The sequence below is a fragment of the Monodelphis domestica genome, chromosome 4 (assembly GCF_027887165.1).
Source record: "Monodelphis domestica isolate mMonDom1 chromosome 4, mMonDom1.pri, whole genome shotgun sequence".
Taxonomy (NCBI): domain Eukaryota; kingdom Metazoa; phylum Chordata; class Mammalia; order Didelphimorphia; family Didelphidae; genus Monodelphis; species Monodelphis domestica.
In genome coordinates, this window is record NC_077230.1 from 140,372,119 (window position 1) to 140,390,188 (window position 18,070).

At 34.3% G+C, this 18,070-nt stretch overlaps 1 protein-coding gene across 7 annotated transcripts in view; it reads right to left on the bottom strand.

The window, feature by feature from the left end:
* The window catches only part of LRP1B (LDL receptor related protein 1B), a 2,480,145-nt gene that overhangs the window by 1,066,206 nt on the left and 1,395,869 nt on the right, over positions 1-18,070 (bottom strand). For all 7 annotated transcript variants that reach the window (XM_007494117.3, XM_056797188.1, XM_056797186.1 and 4 more), the window contains one exon: positions 6,631-6,811. In XM_007494117.3, coding sequence (XP_007494179.2) covers positions 6,631-6,811 — 181 coding nt within the window. The remainder of the gene's footprint in view (positions 1-6,630; positions 6,812-18,070) is intronic.

The following is an 18,070-nucleotide window of genomic DNA, read 5'->3' on the forward strand; positions in this document are numbered from 1 at the left end:
GCCACAAAGTCTCAAAGGAAAAGGTTCAGTAGTGTCTCCCCAAAGTAGAATATTTAAGGTTTTTTCTACCTGCTGGTAGCCTTTTCCATTTCTCCTAAGAGCATTGAAGATATTCAGAAATTGATTGCCTCCTCCACTAAGAAACAGTTAAGGGAAATTCTAGGAGCAACAGGGTTTTGTAGGCAGTGGATCCCTTGCTATGGGATCCCTTACAGCTATGACAAAAAATTCAATCAGTGAACCACTTAGATTAGAGGTGGAACACCTGTCAGCTCTTTCAGAATTAAAATAGGCTATTCTGTCTGCCATGCTTTAGGCATTCCAGATTAGAAAAAGCCATTCATCTTGTATGTACATGAAGAGAGAGGGGTAGCTTCAGGGCTTTTAACTCAAACTTTAGGACGTATTCAGTGTCCAGTTGCTTATTATTTGGCTCAGCTAGACCCAGTAGCTTCAGGAGCCCCACCATGTCTTAGAGGTGTAGCTGCTAGAGCAGTGTTAGCAATTAAGTCTGTTTATCTAGTATTGGGGTGCCCATTAACCATAATGTGTCCACATGAAGTCTAGGCATTGTTGCTAAGGCATAGAACTCAGGCATTTTCAGATCAAAGACTTGCTAGGTATGAAGTAACCTTGTTAGGTAATGAAAATATTACCTTGAAACACTTTACAGTATTTAATCCTATGACCTTGCTTCCAGATTTACCAGTTTCAGGATAATCATTGCACATTTGTGAATCTTTAGTGTTCATGGCTAAAAAGCCTTGAGATAATCTCCTGGAGACTCCTTTAGATAATCCATATTTATTTTTATTCACTGATGGTTCTTCTTTCATGAGGGATGTCATATGCTACACTGGAGTGGCTCTAGTCACAGAATTCACCACTGTGTGGTCAGCTTCACTGACCTCAAATATAAGTGCTCAAGTTGCAGAACTGATAGCTCTAAAACACACCTGTATATTTTATGTATGCCAAAGATAAGAAGGCAATAATTTACCTGGACTCTAGATATGCCTTTGGAATATGTCATGCAGTGAGTATGGTATGGCTCCAAAGGAGGTTTTTAATCTCTACTGGAAAGTGTATCACAAATGTGGAAATAATTAATGAAGTACTTTCTACTCTGCAGCTACCTGAAGATCTAGCTATAATTCATTGCTCTGCCCATATAGATGGAACTGACCCTGTCTCTAGAGGGAACCACTAGACAGATACTGTATTAAAGCTTGCTACCTTAGAAGGACCTGAATTGATTTTAATTTTGGAAACTAGTAAAGTCTCAAATTTATCCCTCTCTTACAATGAACAGGAAGTGGAAAAGTGGAAACAAAAGTTTAAAGTAAAACAGATCAATGGGATATGGGTGTCATATGAAGGAAAACCCCTACTCATGTTATAAGGAAAAGTTAAATTAGTAGGAAAGTGTGTAAGTTTGTAGAGAGAAGTGGTACAAGACCAGCAGGAAATTTCTGTAACTTTGAAGGAAGGGTTAGGCTGGTACTGAGGCTATTAGCCACTCTCTCTTGAAGAGAATATCTTGAGGTACTGGCTGTATTTCCTTAGTGGCTAATCCAATCCTATACTGCTTACTGTTTTGGTTGCTATATTTCATTGAGGCAGTTTGTGGTGACCCTGAACCATCTGCAGTGATTGTGAGACCAGGCCTGGGTCCTTTTGGATCTAGGATCTTCCCTGGGCCTTATCAAAGGCTTACACAGACCCTTTCTCTAAACCGAGCTAAGAGGGGTTAGTTGTTGATTTATTTAAGATCAGGGACTGGGGATTTAGGCAATTAGAGAGGATTAGAGAAGGAAGTTCACTCTGAAGAAATCTCTGTGAAGAGATATTTAGATCTGGGGGGTTTAGGTAGTTGAAATTAATTTAGGATTATCCCAAATCCCCTTTTCACCTCTCCTTGTTTAACAAATCCAAAAAATCTGTCCCTGTTATATAGTGGTCTATTTTTGTTACCTCTGCCTGCACTGCTCTGCCTGCACTGGATTTGTTAGCTTATTCAGCCCACAATTCACCTCCCCAAAACAGTTATCCTTCTGATACTTGCCTACAAGTAAACATCTAAGTCCCTCCCCAAACCACTCTCCATTACACTCCCTAGAAGTTTTTATCACCAAATATGCTTATCTTTTCATAAGAATGGTCACTTTGGTACCCAGGGCACTATAGACTCTGTTAAAAGAGTATGGATAGCCCCTGGTATAACTAACATAGCCTCTAAAGTGTGTGTAGTGTGGGCCACTTGCCAAGCATATAATCAAAAAGCCTTTCATGGCAAAGCTTTTGGTATGCGTCCTCTGGCTTAGATACCTTTTGAGTATTTACAAATTGAGTTTATTACTATGCCTAAGGCTTGATATTATAATTTTTTTCTGGTCATAATGGATCAGCTGACCAAATGGCCAGAAGAATTTCTTAGTGCCTAAACCACAGTGGTTTTTGTTGCCAAGATATTCTTAAAAGAGAGTATTCCTCTCATTCCTCTCTTTGGCCTGTCAGCACAAATTGATTGAGACAGGGGAACTCACATTACTGATTCTGTTTTGTCTCAAATTTACTCTTGTTTAGAGATTACTCCCAAATTCCTTGTGCCATATCATCTCCAGAGTTCAGGCCAAGATGAGAGAATGAATAGATATCTTAAGACTATGATTAGAAAATTGTGCACTGAGATTCACTTAAAACATCCTGAACTTCTCCCTCTAGGTCTATTTTATCATCAAAGCAGGCCCAGGGGAGATCTACACATTTCACCATTTAAGATGCTTTTTGGATATCCCCGCCATGCAGGCTAAGTCTTTTTCTCCTGCATATACATCATTACTAGGTGGGGGTACTTCTATTGCTTCATATATACAGGACTTAAAGATCAAATTATGAAAACTCCATGAATGTGTACAACTTAAAGATTTCTCACTCCCCAACCTACACTCAGTAGACAAGGTATACATAAAGAACTTCCAGCTCACTGGAGGAACTTAACCTGCCTGGGATGGTCCATTTTAAGTACTGTTAACTATTCCAACAACTCTCAAAATTGGAGAAAATAACTCTTGGATTCATTGCTCACATGTAAAATGGGTACCTTCCATCAACACTGATTGACTCTATCCTATCACATGCAATTGTTTTTTATTTGTAACCCTCCTATTACTGGATCAGAAATAATACCATTATAATAGTCCATAGACAAGTTGTACACTGCTTTGGCTGATACATTGTCATGAAATTTGAACTATGATTTTTAAAAAATTTTATTATTGTTTTTCTTTTTATTTACAATAGGATATTTTATTTTATTAGCCCTAATACCTATGCATACCCAAAAGATTTAAACTATAGAAATTAAGATTATGGTACCTTAATTAATAATTGTGTCTGATTTCAGAAGAAGAGATCACAAAAGAGCCACTCTATAGTGCCAAGAAGCACAAGGTCAAAGAGACCACTAATTCTATGGGATTGATGAGAATCTGTGCCAAGACAGAGGACTTGTTTGAGGTTTGAGGAATCGGCAGTTTGACAACATCAGACACTGGACTCACCCATGTCAGATTTCCTACAAATACCTTAGTTTGGCAGCCATTTTGCCTCCCCTATCCCTGAGAACAAAGGAAAAATCAGATCAGGGAATCACATGTTTTCCTTTTTACTTCAAAATCTAAACCCTTTTCTCTTCTATAATATGGCAATTTTCAGTAGTCTTGGCAGCTGTTGCGTAAGTGCAATATTACTGAAAGTGTTCTACAGACTTGTAGGACATAAATAAAATAATTAGGTCCTAATACAAGGCATTATGGGCTTATTCTTGCTTACTCAGAACTTTATATATAAATAGATTTTTATTTTTTTCCCAAAATTTAATCTTTTTTCTTCTTCCTGTTTTTGGTTTTGGTTTTTCTTTTGAGAATAGATTCATATGCCTCATAACTCAGGCAGGTATCCTGGGTTGATCTGGGTGTTGGTCAACACCCTCCTCGGGGGTGGTTAGTATAACTTGTAAATCCAACATTTAAATTTTTATTTTTGAAGAAAATTTCAGAAAAAGAAGCTTGCTAACTCCCCATATCAAGAAAGGGAACTCTTTTAAAGAAGGCATCATATAGAAGCCTCTGGAAATCATAGACTGCATCAGAAGATCTAAAATGAACTTTGGGATATAGTGAACTGAGCTAAAGTGGGTTGAACATGTTTATTTTGAACGTAAACTCTTTTGCCAAAGAGGGCTGCCCCATAATTGGCTTTTTTGTCAATGAGCCTACCAATCATTGGTTTTATTCTCTTCCTCTTTTATTTTCTTCTTATCACCAAGTATTGTAATTTCCTCTTAGAAAGTGCAGTATTGTATGCACCTTTAGCTTGAAGATCCTTAGTTATAAACTGGATATTTGAAATAATTCATTAGAAAGACTAGACATATAAATATGAGAGATTTCAACATGCTCATCTCCCAAGAGAATCACAGCAGGGATTGTGAAAGGGGATTTTTATTCCCTTTGTCTATTTTAAGTTAATCAATCAAGAACTTAAAGTATCTCTACTTAACACTTAGTAAGTCACTAACTGAAAAAGTTTATACCCCCAAAGACCACAAACACTGCCCTCTTTGCAGTGCCAAGCAAATTGGGAGGCTGTGGTAGGTTCCTATGAAATGGGAGATAAACAGGAAGTGACATGGAGAAAATGCTTATAAAAAGCCAGCCCAAGGACTCCTGAGGAGACATTTTGGGAGGAATTTGGCTGAAGAGAGTCTTCTTCTGTGATTCATTATGTGAGGCACTTTATAAAGATATATTTGGCATTGGTGTGTCTGGCTGAAGAAGCATTCTGTGCTGTATAGATTTGGTGTTGTGACTCAAGTTGAAGGAAGAGACTTATGCTGGTGAGAGCCTTGTTGAAGAGGCTACTGGACTTCAACATGGAGACTGGAGTTTTGTCAGGGAGGGAGCTGAATTTGTTTGGATAGGAGCTCTAGGGTGGGAGGCTAGGAAATATGTTCTACTTCCCTCATACATATCCCTCCTTTTACCACACACACATATATGTAAATTATTAAGTGCTACTAACAACATTTTGACTTAAGAAGTTAATTTTATATACAGGGTCCACAATTCTTTTTTTTAACCATTATAATGTTTGTCAAACCAAAGTTTTATTACATTTTGCCACCCAATTTTAATTATTACATAGGCAAGTAGGAAAGTGTTAGTAAAGAGGACCTTGAGAATGAATGTAACAGGAAAGGAGAGACTATGACATAAAATGTCTCTATATTTGACACTGGAAGCTTGGAAAGCTGGGATATTCCTCTTTTATCAGAAGGAGGAGAAAATGAAGAGCCCAGGAATGGCCTGAAGTGCCCTAGATTGAAGTAGTAGGGCTGGCAATCAATCTGACTTTACAATTTCCCCAGAAAACTTATCATTGAGAAATTTCATTATCCCAAAAGATTGAATCTGTTTGGTACTCATCTGAGCAATAGTACCTTCAAGACCTTTGATTGAACCCTCTGACTACAGGACAGAACAATGGGTTCCAAGACTTCTTTTTAAAGAGGGGTTCAGTACAATTTTTCTCTACATTTCTCACTATCTACAATGCTTTGGGATTTTATTGGAACTTTCCATCAGATCTCTCCCCTTGCAGAGTACCTTCTTTTCTCAACCTTCTGCTTATCAGTTTCATTTTATGTACTATATTCCCCCATTAGACTATAAGATCCTTGAGGAGAAAGGTTGTCTTTATTTTTATCTGTATTTGTATTTTCAGTACTTAGCACAATGCCTGGCATAGAGTAGGGGCTTAATAAAATTTTATTGACTAATTCATAGATGGCAACATTCATAATGTAGACAGATCATTCTTTCTGTGACTCCTGAATAAAACTAGGTCCAGTAAGATCTGTTGGCAAAATGTAAATCACAAAGGAAAAAATAAAAATAAAAATACTACTGTTACATTCATTGATAATGATTAGGAATTTGTTGCTTAAATTTATAAATGCAAATATACATCTTATGATCTTATGATCAAGGAATATTCATTACATATAATTTAATGCCCATCCAAACAATTTGAATTATATCTTGGTCTAATTATGCAATTTTGGTTTTTGTCCATGAAAACTAACACGATTTTTTGTTTAGGAAAAAATTCCAAAAATCATTCTTTTCGCTACTAAAAATAGGGTTTTTTTTATTAGTTTTGGCCCTGTTCATGACTTTGACTTAAGTGAGTTAACTGCTTGAATCATTAAGAATTAGTCTAAAATTGAAAAGTAAGGTAACTCTCCAGAAAATACCAGTCAAGAAAAAATTGTCATTTTTAATCTTTTATTTCTGATGAATGTGTTTTGATCATGATTTTATCTGATTAGCTTTGGCCTCATTATAATTTCTATTTCAAGATTAAGACTTGAAGAATACTAGAAATAATCAAATGGATTATATGTCCTAAATCTGTCACTGTCCATGAATACAACAAAAGGGAAAAAAGAAACAAAGAAAAAGAAAAAAAAGAAAGAAGCAAAGAAGTAAAGAAAAATTAAAGAAAAGAAAGAAAGGGAAAAAAATCATCTTCAATTGGGTTAAAAGAAGTAAATTCTTTGCATACCCATTGACAGGATCTACAACAATCCCTCGAGGATGAGACATTTCTCCCTCTAAGAGAGTCTTCCGACTTTGAGATGCTTTCTGGAGTCTGGCTACACTGATGGTTTTCTTGTGGCCATCATTCGTCCAGTAGAGATTGTTTCCAATCCAGTCCACAGCTATGCCTTCCACATTGTCAAGATCTATTATTAAAAATAAAAAAATAAAAACAGCATAGTTCATACAATTTTGCTTCAGGAAGAATATTTTTATTTGTTCTCTACAGAAAGGCAGAAAATATTATCACATACAGTAAAAAGGTGATTTGTTATTTTGTTCTTATTCTATAAGATATGATAGAGCATCCCTAAGAAAGATGAATTTTCTTTTTCCTAAATATAATTTATCTGTAATTATGGTGACATGTTTTCTGAATCAAAATTAGGATGCCTATTTGACAAGGAATATTCATTTTCTAAAAAAAGTCAAAAGAATTGATCTTCTTCATGAAATTAAAACATATGGCTGCTATGCCTAAATATATATTTTTTCACCATTCATTACTTGATAGTTGTTTGAATAGTTAGTAATTATAGTTTTTCAGTATGAAAATGATAATATTTTTGTCCAATATTGTAAAATACATCATTTCTAAGATAACACCTAAATTAACCTTAGTTATTGGCTTCCTTTTGTATTTTTCTTTATTTGACCATTTTATGTGAATATGAAATTCTTTCCACATGGCTTCCTTCATTCCAACTGTATTTTGATAAGATGATCATAACTGCTTACACCATTTAAAACTAATGTATCAAAAGGCTTTGAAGGAAACTATTTTCTAGAGAAAATGATAGAAAGCACAATTAATGGAATAAAAGAAAAAATAAATTAGGTTTAGGATCATAGATTAGCATTCAGCATGATATCTACTCATGATGAAATTGTGTCTACATGTTTCAGGACCCTCCGAGCAAAGATTAAAGATAAATTACAGGTTAGGGTTATCATTAGGGATATTGTCAGAGTCCTTATGAGTTTAAACACCTAGTTCTGTGACTCAGAAATCAAAGGATGTGCCCAAGGTTGGCCAAGTAAAAGGTGGCAGAGCTAGACTCTGAACTTAGATGTTAAAACTCCAAGTTGAGCAAAGTAGAAACACTATTCCAGGGGCAACTAGGTATCACATTGGATAGAGTGCCCGGCCTGGAATTGGGAGGACCTTGGTTCAAATCTGGTCTCAGACACTTCCTAGATGTGTAACTCTGGACAAGTCATTTAACTTCCAATTGCCTAACCCTTATAAGTGCTTCTGACTCAGAATCTCAGAATAGGATTGAAAAAAAAAAAACCCTCAATAGGCCACACCATTCTAACAGAATTATAAGCTAGATGAGAAGCTAGTCTAATTTCTACCTTTAAATATAAAGAAAATGACATCCTAAGAAACTAAATAACTTGTCTAAAGTCATAGGTAATTAAATGACAAGACAGGGACTATAACCTTTGATTCCTTGCCCCTCTCCCCCAGACTTTGTACTTCTCCTGGCACCAAATGACTTTATCTGTTAAACAACTAAATTTCATTCAACACATATAGAGTCTTAGCCTAAAAAAATATTAAGCAGCTAGATATGCTAGATGCTGATAGCATTAATAGGAAAAAGATTCAAAGTCAAGAAATTCAAAGTTCAAATCTCATCTCTGTCACATACTGACTAGGTGAATCTTAACTTATAAATGTTTCATAGAAACTTCTAAGAGAATAAGGAGCAAACTCGCTGCCTATCTACAATCAGAGAGGGAATTTCCTCATGGAAAGTTTCTCTACATTGGTAAAATCATAAGAAGAGTTAAAAAAAAAAACAATCACCAAAAATTGTGCAAGGCTTGCTGTCAGTTGTTGGGCATATAAGATAAAATGGTACAGGTCATCTATCTAGTCTTTCAAGAATTATTTAGTTTGTTTTCATTGGTCTTAGAAAAGATAAAATACAAAACAATTAGTGGAAATAGATGAGGGCCAGAATTAGGATTAAAGTAATAACAATCTTTTTTTTTTACAATAAATGAATATGAAACACTGAATGGGCTAACTCAGGAAGTAACGGGTACCCCTTCATTAGATGTCTGAAATTAAAAGTTAAATTTAAAATGAAAAGAAATTTAAAAACTGTAAGTTGAGTATCACTAGATCACAAAAATGAAATGATCCCTCTCCTAAAGTTTACTATTAATAGTGTGTGTATGTTCAATATCATGTGTTCATAGATTAAAAAAAATAAAGTAATTTAAAGATAGTAAGAGTGGTAATGAGTAGAGGAGTATGAGGAAAGAGTGGAAGAATCAAGAGAAGCTTCCTTTAAGAAATATTTTTGTGTTGTGCATTGAGAAAATGTTAGTATTTTGTTTTTAGGAACTGAAAGACGCTTTACAGTCTGGGAAGTCTTAAATAAATATCAGCTATTGTAAGACACAAAAGACAACAACTAGATTTTTAAAATCTGTTAAAAATTACAACAATAATAAATATTAGCTATTATTATTTTGCTTCCCAAATGGGTTGTTGCTGGAAACATAATATCTCCCCAATTAAAAAGTAGTAAATTATGGAATTCAAGATTAAAGGAAGATAAGAAAGTATTTTTAGCTCTTAGAGCTCAAGGGGACTTTTGAGCATATAGATGATAATCTGGGAGGTACTTATAACTCATTATTCCCAATTCCCACACACTGGTAATTTATACCAGCTATTGTGGGGAAAAATACCTTAGTTACAAATTCAACAAATATTAGCTTTTGTTATATTAAAATGGCATGAGTAATTCCATTTTTCCTTTTATCCACCATTTTGTGAAGTTAAGCTTTAACTAGATAAGAGTTACCATAATTTGGAGATTTCACATGATTATTTCCCCCACCAAATGTCACTCAACTTAAGGAATGTCACAAAACCATCCTTCTCTGTCTGTCTGTCTGTCTGTCTCCCTCTCTCTCTCTCTCTCTCTCTCTCTCTCTCTCTCTCTCATGTCCCCCTCCATTGATAAAACAAACAAAACACTAGTATCTCAGTCCCTACAATCTTGTTTTCCCTTCCCTCCAAATTGTAGATAACTGCATAGAAATCAATTGTCTTTGTCTTTGTTTTTCTCTACTGAGAGACTTGGAACTGATTTGTTTCTGCAAATGCATGCCTACTTGAATGTTTTGTCTGGAAGAAATTTGGTTTCTTTATTTCAGTATAACACATTATAGCATTTTTTTTAAAAATCACAAACCTTTCTACTACTGGGGGAAAGAAATTCTGACTCCTACTAGTAGGGATCAATGTGTGCCCTAATTCAGGAGAACTAATATATCTTGTGATTTGATCTAACTGAAAATCCCATTACAGTGAATCAGATATGTTTCCAATCTCACTAAGCTATTTGCTTCATTACCATCCAGAGAGAGTAATTTTCACAGGTTAATTGTGCCTATAGTTAGGGGGAAAAAGTTTAATTTTGTCTTGACATTATTGGCACTTAATTTTATTGGGTACCTTCTTGTTCAGGTATGATGGAAAGTAGGTAGCTGGTTGCTACTTTTCATACCATTTATCATGCTCGATAGCTCTGATATTATCTTGTTATTTTCCTTACAAAAATTATACAGCATTTGAATTCTATCCTAAAATAGAGAATCTCCTTTCCCTATCTTCATTTTTCTTTTTAATGAAGTTCCTTTTGAAGACCTCAGTTGTGATTCTCCTCTCTTAGAGGAATTATGTAAAGAATTTTCTTTACGTGTTTTCTAAGTATGTAATTTGTTCTTATTTATAATTATATTATTAATGAGATCAATCATGGCCTACTTGCTACAGACTACTTTCCCTTTTATTCTTCTCTTTTTGGATGATACTTTGGTTGTATTTCTGTGAAATCTGTACAGTTAAAATAATATTAAGAATTGTAGCTTAGATTTATATAGTGTTTTAAATGTGACAAAGTATTTTCTTCATGATAATCCTATGTAGGAATATATTAGCTCCATGAGAAAAAGAGAAAAGAAACTGAGGTTCTGAAAAGTAATATAATTTGCCCAATTATACATTATTAATAACAGAACAAAATCAGAACAAGGATCAACTTTATCTGGGAAAAGATATTACAGATTAGAAGATAAATTAATAGAAAAATTATATTTGCATTTTAAAGAACAATTTGAAAGAACAACTTGAAAAAGCAGAACAGCCCTCATCTTATCATTAATTTGCAGACAGAATTTGTCTTTTGGGGAAGAAAGTAGCATCTTTGCCTTAAATATCTAATTGGGGCCATCATTAGAACTAATTAAACAATGAAACTTGTGCCTCATTTCCTCCACTGGAGAGAGAAGAATGGCATACAGGTTGAGAGTAGGGAAGGTTATAAAATGTCTTAGGTTTCCTTTCCTTTTCTGGTCAAAGGGGTGACAATTTTTCTCTCTTGCACATGGAAGTATAAAGCCATTGTGTGAACTTGAATCATTTAACACATTTATTGTGCATCTACTATGTTCAGGGCTGGGTCGTAATAGAAAAAGAATTGACTCTATAGTGAGAGGACCTGGTAGGTTTTATGAGTCAATAAACTTAATATGAATCAACACAGTGTCATGGCAGCCAAATAAAGCTAATAAAACCTTAGGGAGTATCAAGAAGGTTATAGTGTCCAGGACAAGGTAAGTGATATCCTCATGGCATTCATCCCTGGTCTGACCACATCTGGAGAATTAATTACAAGCAATTCTGAACACTGTAGCTTGGAAGGGACATTAAATAAGCTGAAATGTATACAGAAATGGTCAACTGGAATAACTGATAGATCCTGGAAAGGACTGGAAATGTTCAGCCTCGAGAAAAGAGGGCTTAGGAGATGACTTAATAGACTTAATACTTGATGTCTTCAGGTATTTGAAGTATATTCATGTGGAAAGGAAAAGATTTTAGAGGTCCAGCACAACTCCCTTATTTTACAAATGAAGAAACTGAGGCCCAGAATCACACATCTAATGTCTCAGGAATGATTCAGCTTGTTGTTATGGATCCTAGAAGGGAGAAATAGGAGCAATGACTGGAAACAACTAAATGACCGGTGTAGGTTTAATGTAATACAACAAAATCCTTCTTATAATAAAGAGATATCTAAAATTAAACTAATCTGGTCAGGAAGTAGTAGGGCCCATTTAATTAGAAGTCTAAAATTAAAAGCAAGATGCTTAAGGACCTCAGTCAGAGACAATATGCATTAGATGGCCTATTATGAAAACAGGATTTTTGAAATATTAAAATATATATGGTACACAATGTGGAAGGAGAAAATTGAGATGATTATCTAAAAAATATAAGAAAAATATATTTCTGCTTTCCATAATCTGGATACTTCAGGTGAAAATGTTCTTTTGGCTTGAATTATTGGAGTAATTAAGTCAATTTTCCACTTCATTTTGCATGTATAAACACATGTTCGAGTAATTTTAGCTTAACATTTTAAAAAATGGACACAATCCTTATAAAAGTCATGAAAAACCCACATCATCAAAAGCCTGGCCTGGTTACAAATTACACGGTTCACTAAAGTGAAAAATTCTAGGAAGAACAGAATCACTCTTTCCTAAGAATAACTACTATTAAGGATATTATGATTGATTGATATACAATTGAATCTATCTGAAAAAAAAATAAGACACTGTTTGGGTTTAAAAGAAATAAATTAGAAGGATTTTTGTTTTTTTTTTAATAAAACTAATCTGGCTAACATTAATAAAGCATGCAAAATGTCTACAAAGCCAGCACTTTCTCAAACCAAAACATCATTAAAGTTTTTTTTTTTTAGATCATAGATACTAAATATTTAGAGAAAAGATGAGGATTAGACTTTGAATATTCCTTAAGTACAATCCTCAGCTGCTAAAATATATATATTCCAACTCTCCTTGAAACAAAACCATGCTACTGGTTTGAGTTTTTATTAATGAACTTGTCCTCCTACTGTTCAAGGGTCATCTTTCTTCATATTTTTTAAAATAATAATTTGATCTATTCAAAAGAGGTATGTTGGAAAATGAATGTTCTTTGATAAAGATGTTGTAGATTTAACAAGGAAAACATTTTCCATTTATTCTATAGGCCTGTTTTTACCAGAGATATTTTTTCTAGCAAGGGGGTATGCATAAAAGACATTTTTTCCCTGCTTTGGCACTCTGCTACAAAATTTCATGACACTTTGTGCCTAGTTACATTGTTCTATGAAGAATTCTAATGATCTTTCTAAACTCCTTCTCCACCTTTTTAATTTTTGAAAATAGAGATTTAGGCTCAGCCTCAATTCTAGGACAAATCATGGTTGATAAGCAGGTAGGTTAAAGGGATCCCCATAGATAGGACTCAACAATCCAACATAGAATTAGTCTTGCTCCTAATTTGGGGACATCCTTGATTTTAAAATATTCCCTAGAATTGAATCTCAGACATTCAATCATTTAATGACTAATTATCTCTCTATACCCTCATTCTCTTGTAATGGCTCAAGGTAACAACTCGACTTCAGGTATTTGGCTATTTCCTGTCCTTGAAAAACAAGGCCAAAATAGGAACAGGAATATAACAGTTGGCAGTTTCCAAAGTATTTTCCCCTATATTACTTAGTTGATACTTATGAAAACAACATAAAATAAAAAGGAAAGAAATTATTCCCAGTCTATAGATTAGGGAACTAAAGCTACATTTAGAGTAGCTGAGTGTCACAGTGGATTTTAAACAGTGCTTTGGACCTTGGAATCAGAAAGATTCATTTTCATGAGTTCAAATCTAGTTTAGATACTTAAATAGCTGCATGACACTGGGCAAGTCATTTAACCTTATTTGTTTCCATTCCTCATCTGCAAAATGAGCTAGAAAAGGAAATGATAAACTACACCAGGATCTCTACAAAGAAAACCCAACACTAACAAAAAGGCTATGTTAAAGAAAAGGGACTCAGAATCCTAAATTGAATCTTTTGTTGTGATTGAATTCTAAATAACTTCTCTAAAACCTTCCTAGAACCAACATTCATCTATCCATCAGCATCTCTAAAGGTTTTGTTACTTAGACTTCCACAAATTAGCTGCCATGTTCCTGTTTCTTATCTTGAACTACAATTCAGTTACTTAACCCTTCTTATATTTCTTTGTCTCAAAGTACCAGAATTTTCCCACATCAAGTGAGTTAATATTTTCATGAATCTTGTGGTTTATTATTCTGCAAGTGGGTTCTGGGATTAAGAGATTTGAATTTATTTCCTAAGAATTCTTCCACTTGATCAATAAACTCAGATACTACCAATTAGGTGGTAGAGAAGATAAATATCGAGGCCTGGAATTAGAGAAAACTGAGTTTAAATATGGCCTTGAACAACTTATAATCCTAGGCAAGTTATTTGTCTCAGTGTTCTCAATTGTAAAATGGAAATCGAAATAGCACTTACCTTTCAGGACCAGTGATTGTGAGGGTTGTGTGAATCAAATGAGATAGCATGTAGTAAATATATCTAAAACAAGTGTCTCACTCATAAAGGAATATATAGATACTATCTTTAGCCTGAATTATTTTTCCTTTTAAGAGAAGCCCGGGTCCTGAAGTCAATGTGGTTTATTCATCAATAAATGAAATAGAAGAAGAAAAGGCATCTAATTTCTCATGTGAAAGATAAACTGATAATTTCAATTCCATTCTCATATACAATGCCACTAAATTAGTCAATCATATTATACTATAAGTCAGTTAAAAGGTTTAAATGAATCTATAACAATGGTTTTGTTCTGGGGTCAAAGTGTGGACTAAGCACCTTGAATGGTCCCTGAGAGCCTTTCAGGGGATCCATGAGGTAAAAATTAATTTCATGATGACACTAAGATGTTTTCATTTCTAACATGAAATATGAATAGACAAACCACTTAAACAAAAACTCTTGGGCAGAGGGTCCTCAGTAATTTTTAAAAGTGTGAAAGGGTCCTGAATCCCAAAAGCTAGAGAATCAATGACCTCCACAAGATAATTACTGCTAAATCCTAGGATTAAGTAAATTGAGTATGAGGATAGAATAGGCTGAAGCACTGTTTGCCAGCTGGCTTTGGATTTAGAACTAGAAATGAGCTTAGAAAACTCTTAGTCTCACCCCATCATTTTATGTGGGAGAAAACTGAGTCCAAGAGAATTTAAATTGGTTGGTCAAGGTAATATATAGTGGAGCTAGATTCTAAGCTCAAATACCATGATGAAAAATTCAGTACTCTCTTGTCCTTTCTCTTGGTTTTATCATCCTTAAAATGAAGGGTTTAGAATAGATGATTTCTAAATTCCCATTTTGTTGTAACTGCTAAATATTTTTCTCTCTTTTTTATATTTGAAGCACATGTCACCAGCATTTAGATTTTTTTTAATTTTTTTTTATTTCAGTACTATAAGTTTAACATATATATACTTGCTATAATAACAATGCATACCCAAAAGCTTTAAACTATGGGAACCTGCCATTTATTGATAAAATATTATGAGACTACTATTAATTTTTGGGTCTGATTCCAGGAAATGGGATAAAAACAAGGAGCACAGACTTAACCTGAAAAGTGCCAAAAGGAGCACACAGGTCAAAATGAAACCAATCCATGTGGGATTGATGAACTTCTATACCAATATGGAAGGAGTTGAAATTAGTGTGAGATTCGAGGTTGCGAAGCTTGACATATGTTAAGTCGTAGGACTTCCTTGTATCTAAACTTTTTGTGAAGTACTCATACAAGTACAAAATTTGACTATCATGCTGGCTCCCTATATCCCTGAGAATGTAAAAAATCAGACAAGGGAATGACACTTCCCTATCAAAATACAATTCTAGTTGATTTTTTTTTCCTTCTTATATTATGGCAACTTCCTGTAGTCTTGGCTGAAAATGGGTAAGTGAAATATCTCTGCATTCTGTCCTACAGACTTGTGGGATAGAAACTACTTTAAATTGGACCTATACAAGGACCTGTTAGAAATTTATTGAAACCAAATAAGGGTCTATTTTTGAATTTTTTTCCTTATGTTTTTGGTTGTGTTTTTCTCTTCTTTTGATAATTGACTCATATACCCCCATAACTGAAAATTGCATCCTGAGCTGAACTTGATGTTTTGTAACACCTACTTCAGGGGGGATTGTATTTTAATTTAAAATCCAAGATTTTTTATTTTTTGTTTCACATTGTATTTTTATAAAAATCCAAGATTTTGATTTTGTTCAAGAAAAGATCTTCAAGGAAGAATCTTGCTAACTCCTAAATCCAGAGAATGAATTGTTGCAGAAAGATGCTGGAAAATCCACACTACATCAAGAAGATCAAGAATGAACTTTGGGTGTGGTTAATTGAACTGAAGTTTGATTGAATATTTATTGTAAATGTACACATTTATGCCACAAGGGACTGCCCCTAATTTGGGTTTCTGTCAATGTGCCTAGCAAAACATTGGTTTTGCTTTCTTTCTTTCTTTCTTTCTTTTCTATTCCTCCCTAACTACTCTAATTTCTTCTTAGAAAATTGAATATTGTATATATCTATAGTTAGAAATGTGTTTAGGACTATAAGATGATTATGTTAAATGATCAATGGGGAGACTAGTCTCCCAATGATCATCAGGGGGATTGTGAATCTTAAAATTTCTCAGACTTGTGAATCTTAAAAATTCTCAGACTCTACTTCAGAAGATTTGATTAAGCTAAACCCATTTTAAACAATGAAGGTACTTGATCAGGAATGTGGGGACTTCTAACATTACTCCACCCATACTTAGGCATACTTTAGGGGAAGTTAAAGTTGTAAAACTCCTTACTGAACAATGGAAAGGTACCCAGCCTATACTTAAAGTAAAGCTAAAACCCTTAAGCTGGGTCTATTTTTAGATCTAATACAAAAGTTGCTAAGTACCTATGAAAGTCAAATTAATCACTAAAAGGTCAAGCAAGCTTAGCAAGAGGTGTGAGGTTTTAGTCTACCCAGAGAAGGTGATAACAAGATGTGAATTAAGAATGGTCAGTCCTTTGGAAAATGTCTACTGTGATTGGTAGATGTAAAAACTTAGGGGAGGTGACATAGGAGAAAATTCTCTTTAAAAGGAGGTCAGAAGGCCTTTTAAAGTTAATTCAGTTTTAGTAGCTGAGTTGGAGCTCAGACTAGTTGGAGTAGCTGGATCTCTGAACACTAGAATCTTGCTTGGGACAAATCTTGTGGTGAGTAATAAAAGACTGACTAGTTGCTCTCTTAGGGTTCAGGCCTAAGCCCTTCATACTATATTTCTCTTATTCTCTCTCCTTTTTCCTTAATTCATTTATTTGTATTAATTAAAATCTCCATAAAACCCAGCTGACTTGGGTATTTCATATTTGGGAATTTTTCCCATGACGACCACTTTATTTTTAATATAAAATCAAGACACTAAAAATTATCTTTACAGTTTTGGCAATTCACAGTTGTGAAACCCATATTTTCGAGGTCACAGATTAAGGCAACTACTCTTTTGTCTGTAACAAAATCATTGCATCCTTTCAGCATTAATATGATGCTAAAATCCTATGCAACTTAGCTCCGGCAACATTCGGCATTATAAATCCATCATGTTATTGTGCTAAAGTAGCGACATATAGAACTTATTTCTAGGTTTCACATGCTTACCACTGTCCATGATCTACTATTTATGCTGCTTGGTTTGCTAAGCCATGTCAAGGATTGAGACGTTGTCATTAGACATTTTTAAGGAAGGAAAACATTATAAACTTTAATAATTTCTGCCTTTGCCCTTGGTTGTCAGCATTTATACCAGTGGTTCTCTTCTTGAGATACCCTCTGGAGATAAAATATTGGAAAACAGTAATAGTAACCTGAAGAACTTTGATAAGTTACTGGTGGTTTTCCCTTCACATTCCTTAAAGATCCTTGCTAATGCCCTTTCTCTATTTTGTCTATTGTCCAGACAGTTAAAAAGAGACCCCTGGAGTATAACATCATTCCAATATTGTATTGGGTCATTTAAGGATGTACAAAGTATTGCCTTTAAGCAATGGCTACCAATATGTATGTTTTAGACCCCTGGGCAACCACAGAGTTTTGTGCATTATCTATAAATGCATCCCATTTTTTTCATTTTATCTTTATTTAGGTCTAACAAAATTTTCAGAATGGCTCTGGATAGAAATTTGCAAACATACATACCTTCAGGCTTATTGTATATTATCCTCCTTGAAATCCTTTATGTTCCAGCCAAATTGCTCTACTTGTAATTGCTCATATATAATATTCTAACTTCCATCTGTCTTTTCTTGGGGTATCACCCATGCATGGAAACTTTGGCCTCTCCAACTCTGCCTCCATAGTGTGTCTAGTTCCTTTTAAACTCAAATGCCTTCTTCTTTTTCTTTTTTTTAAAT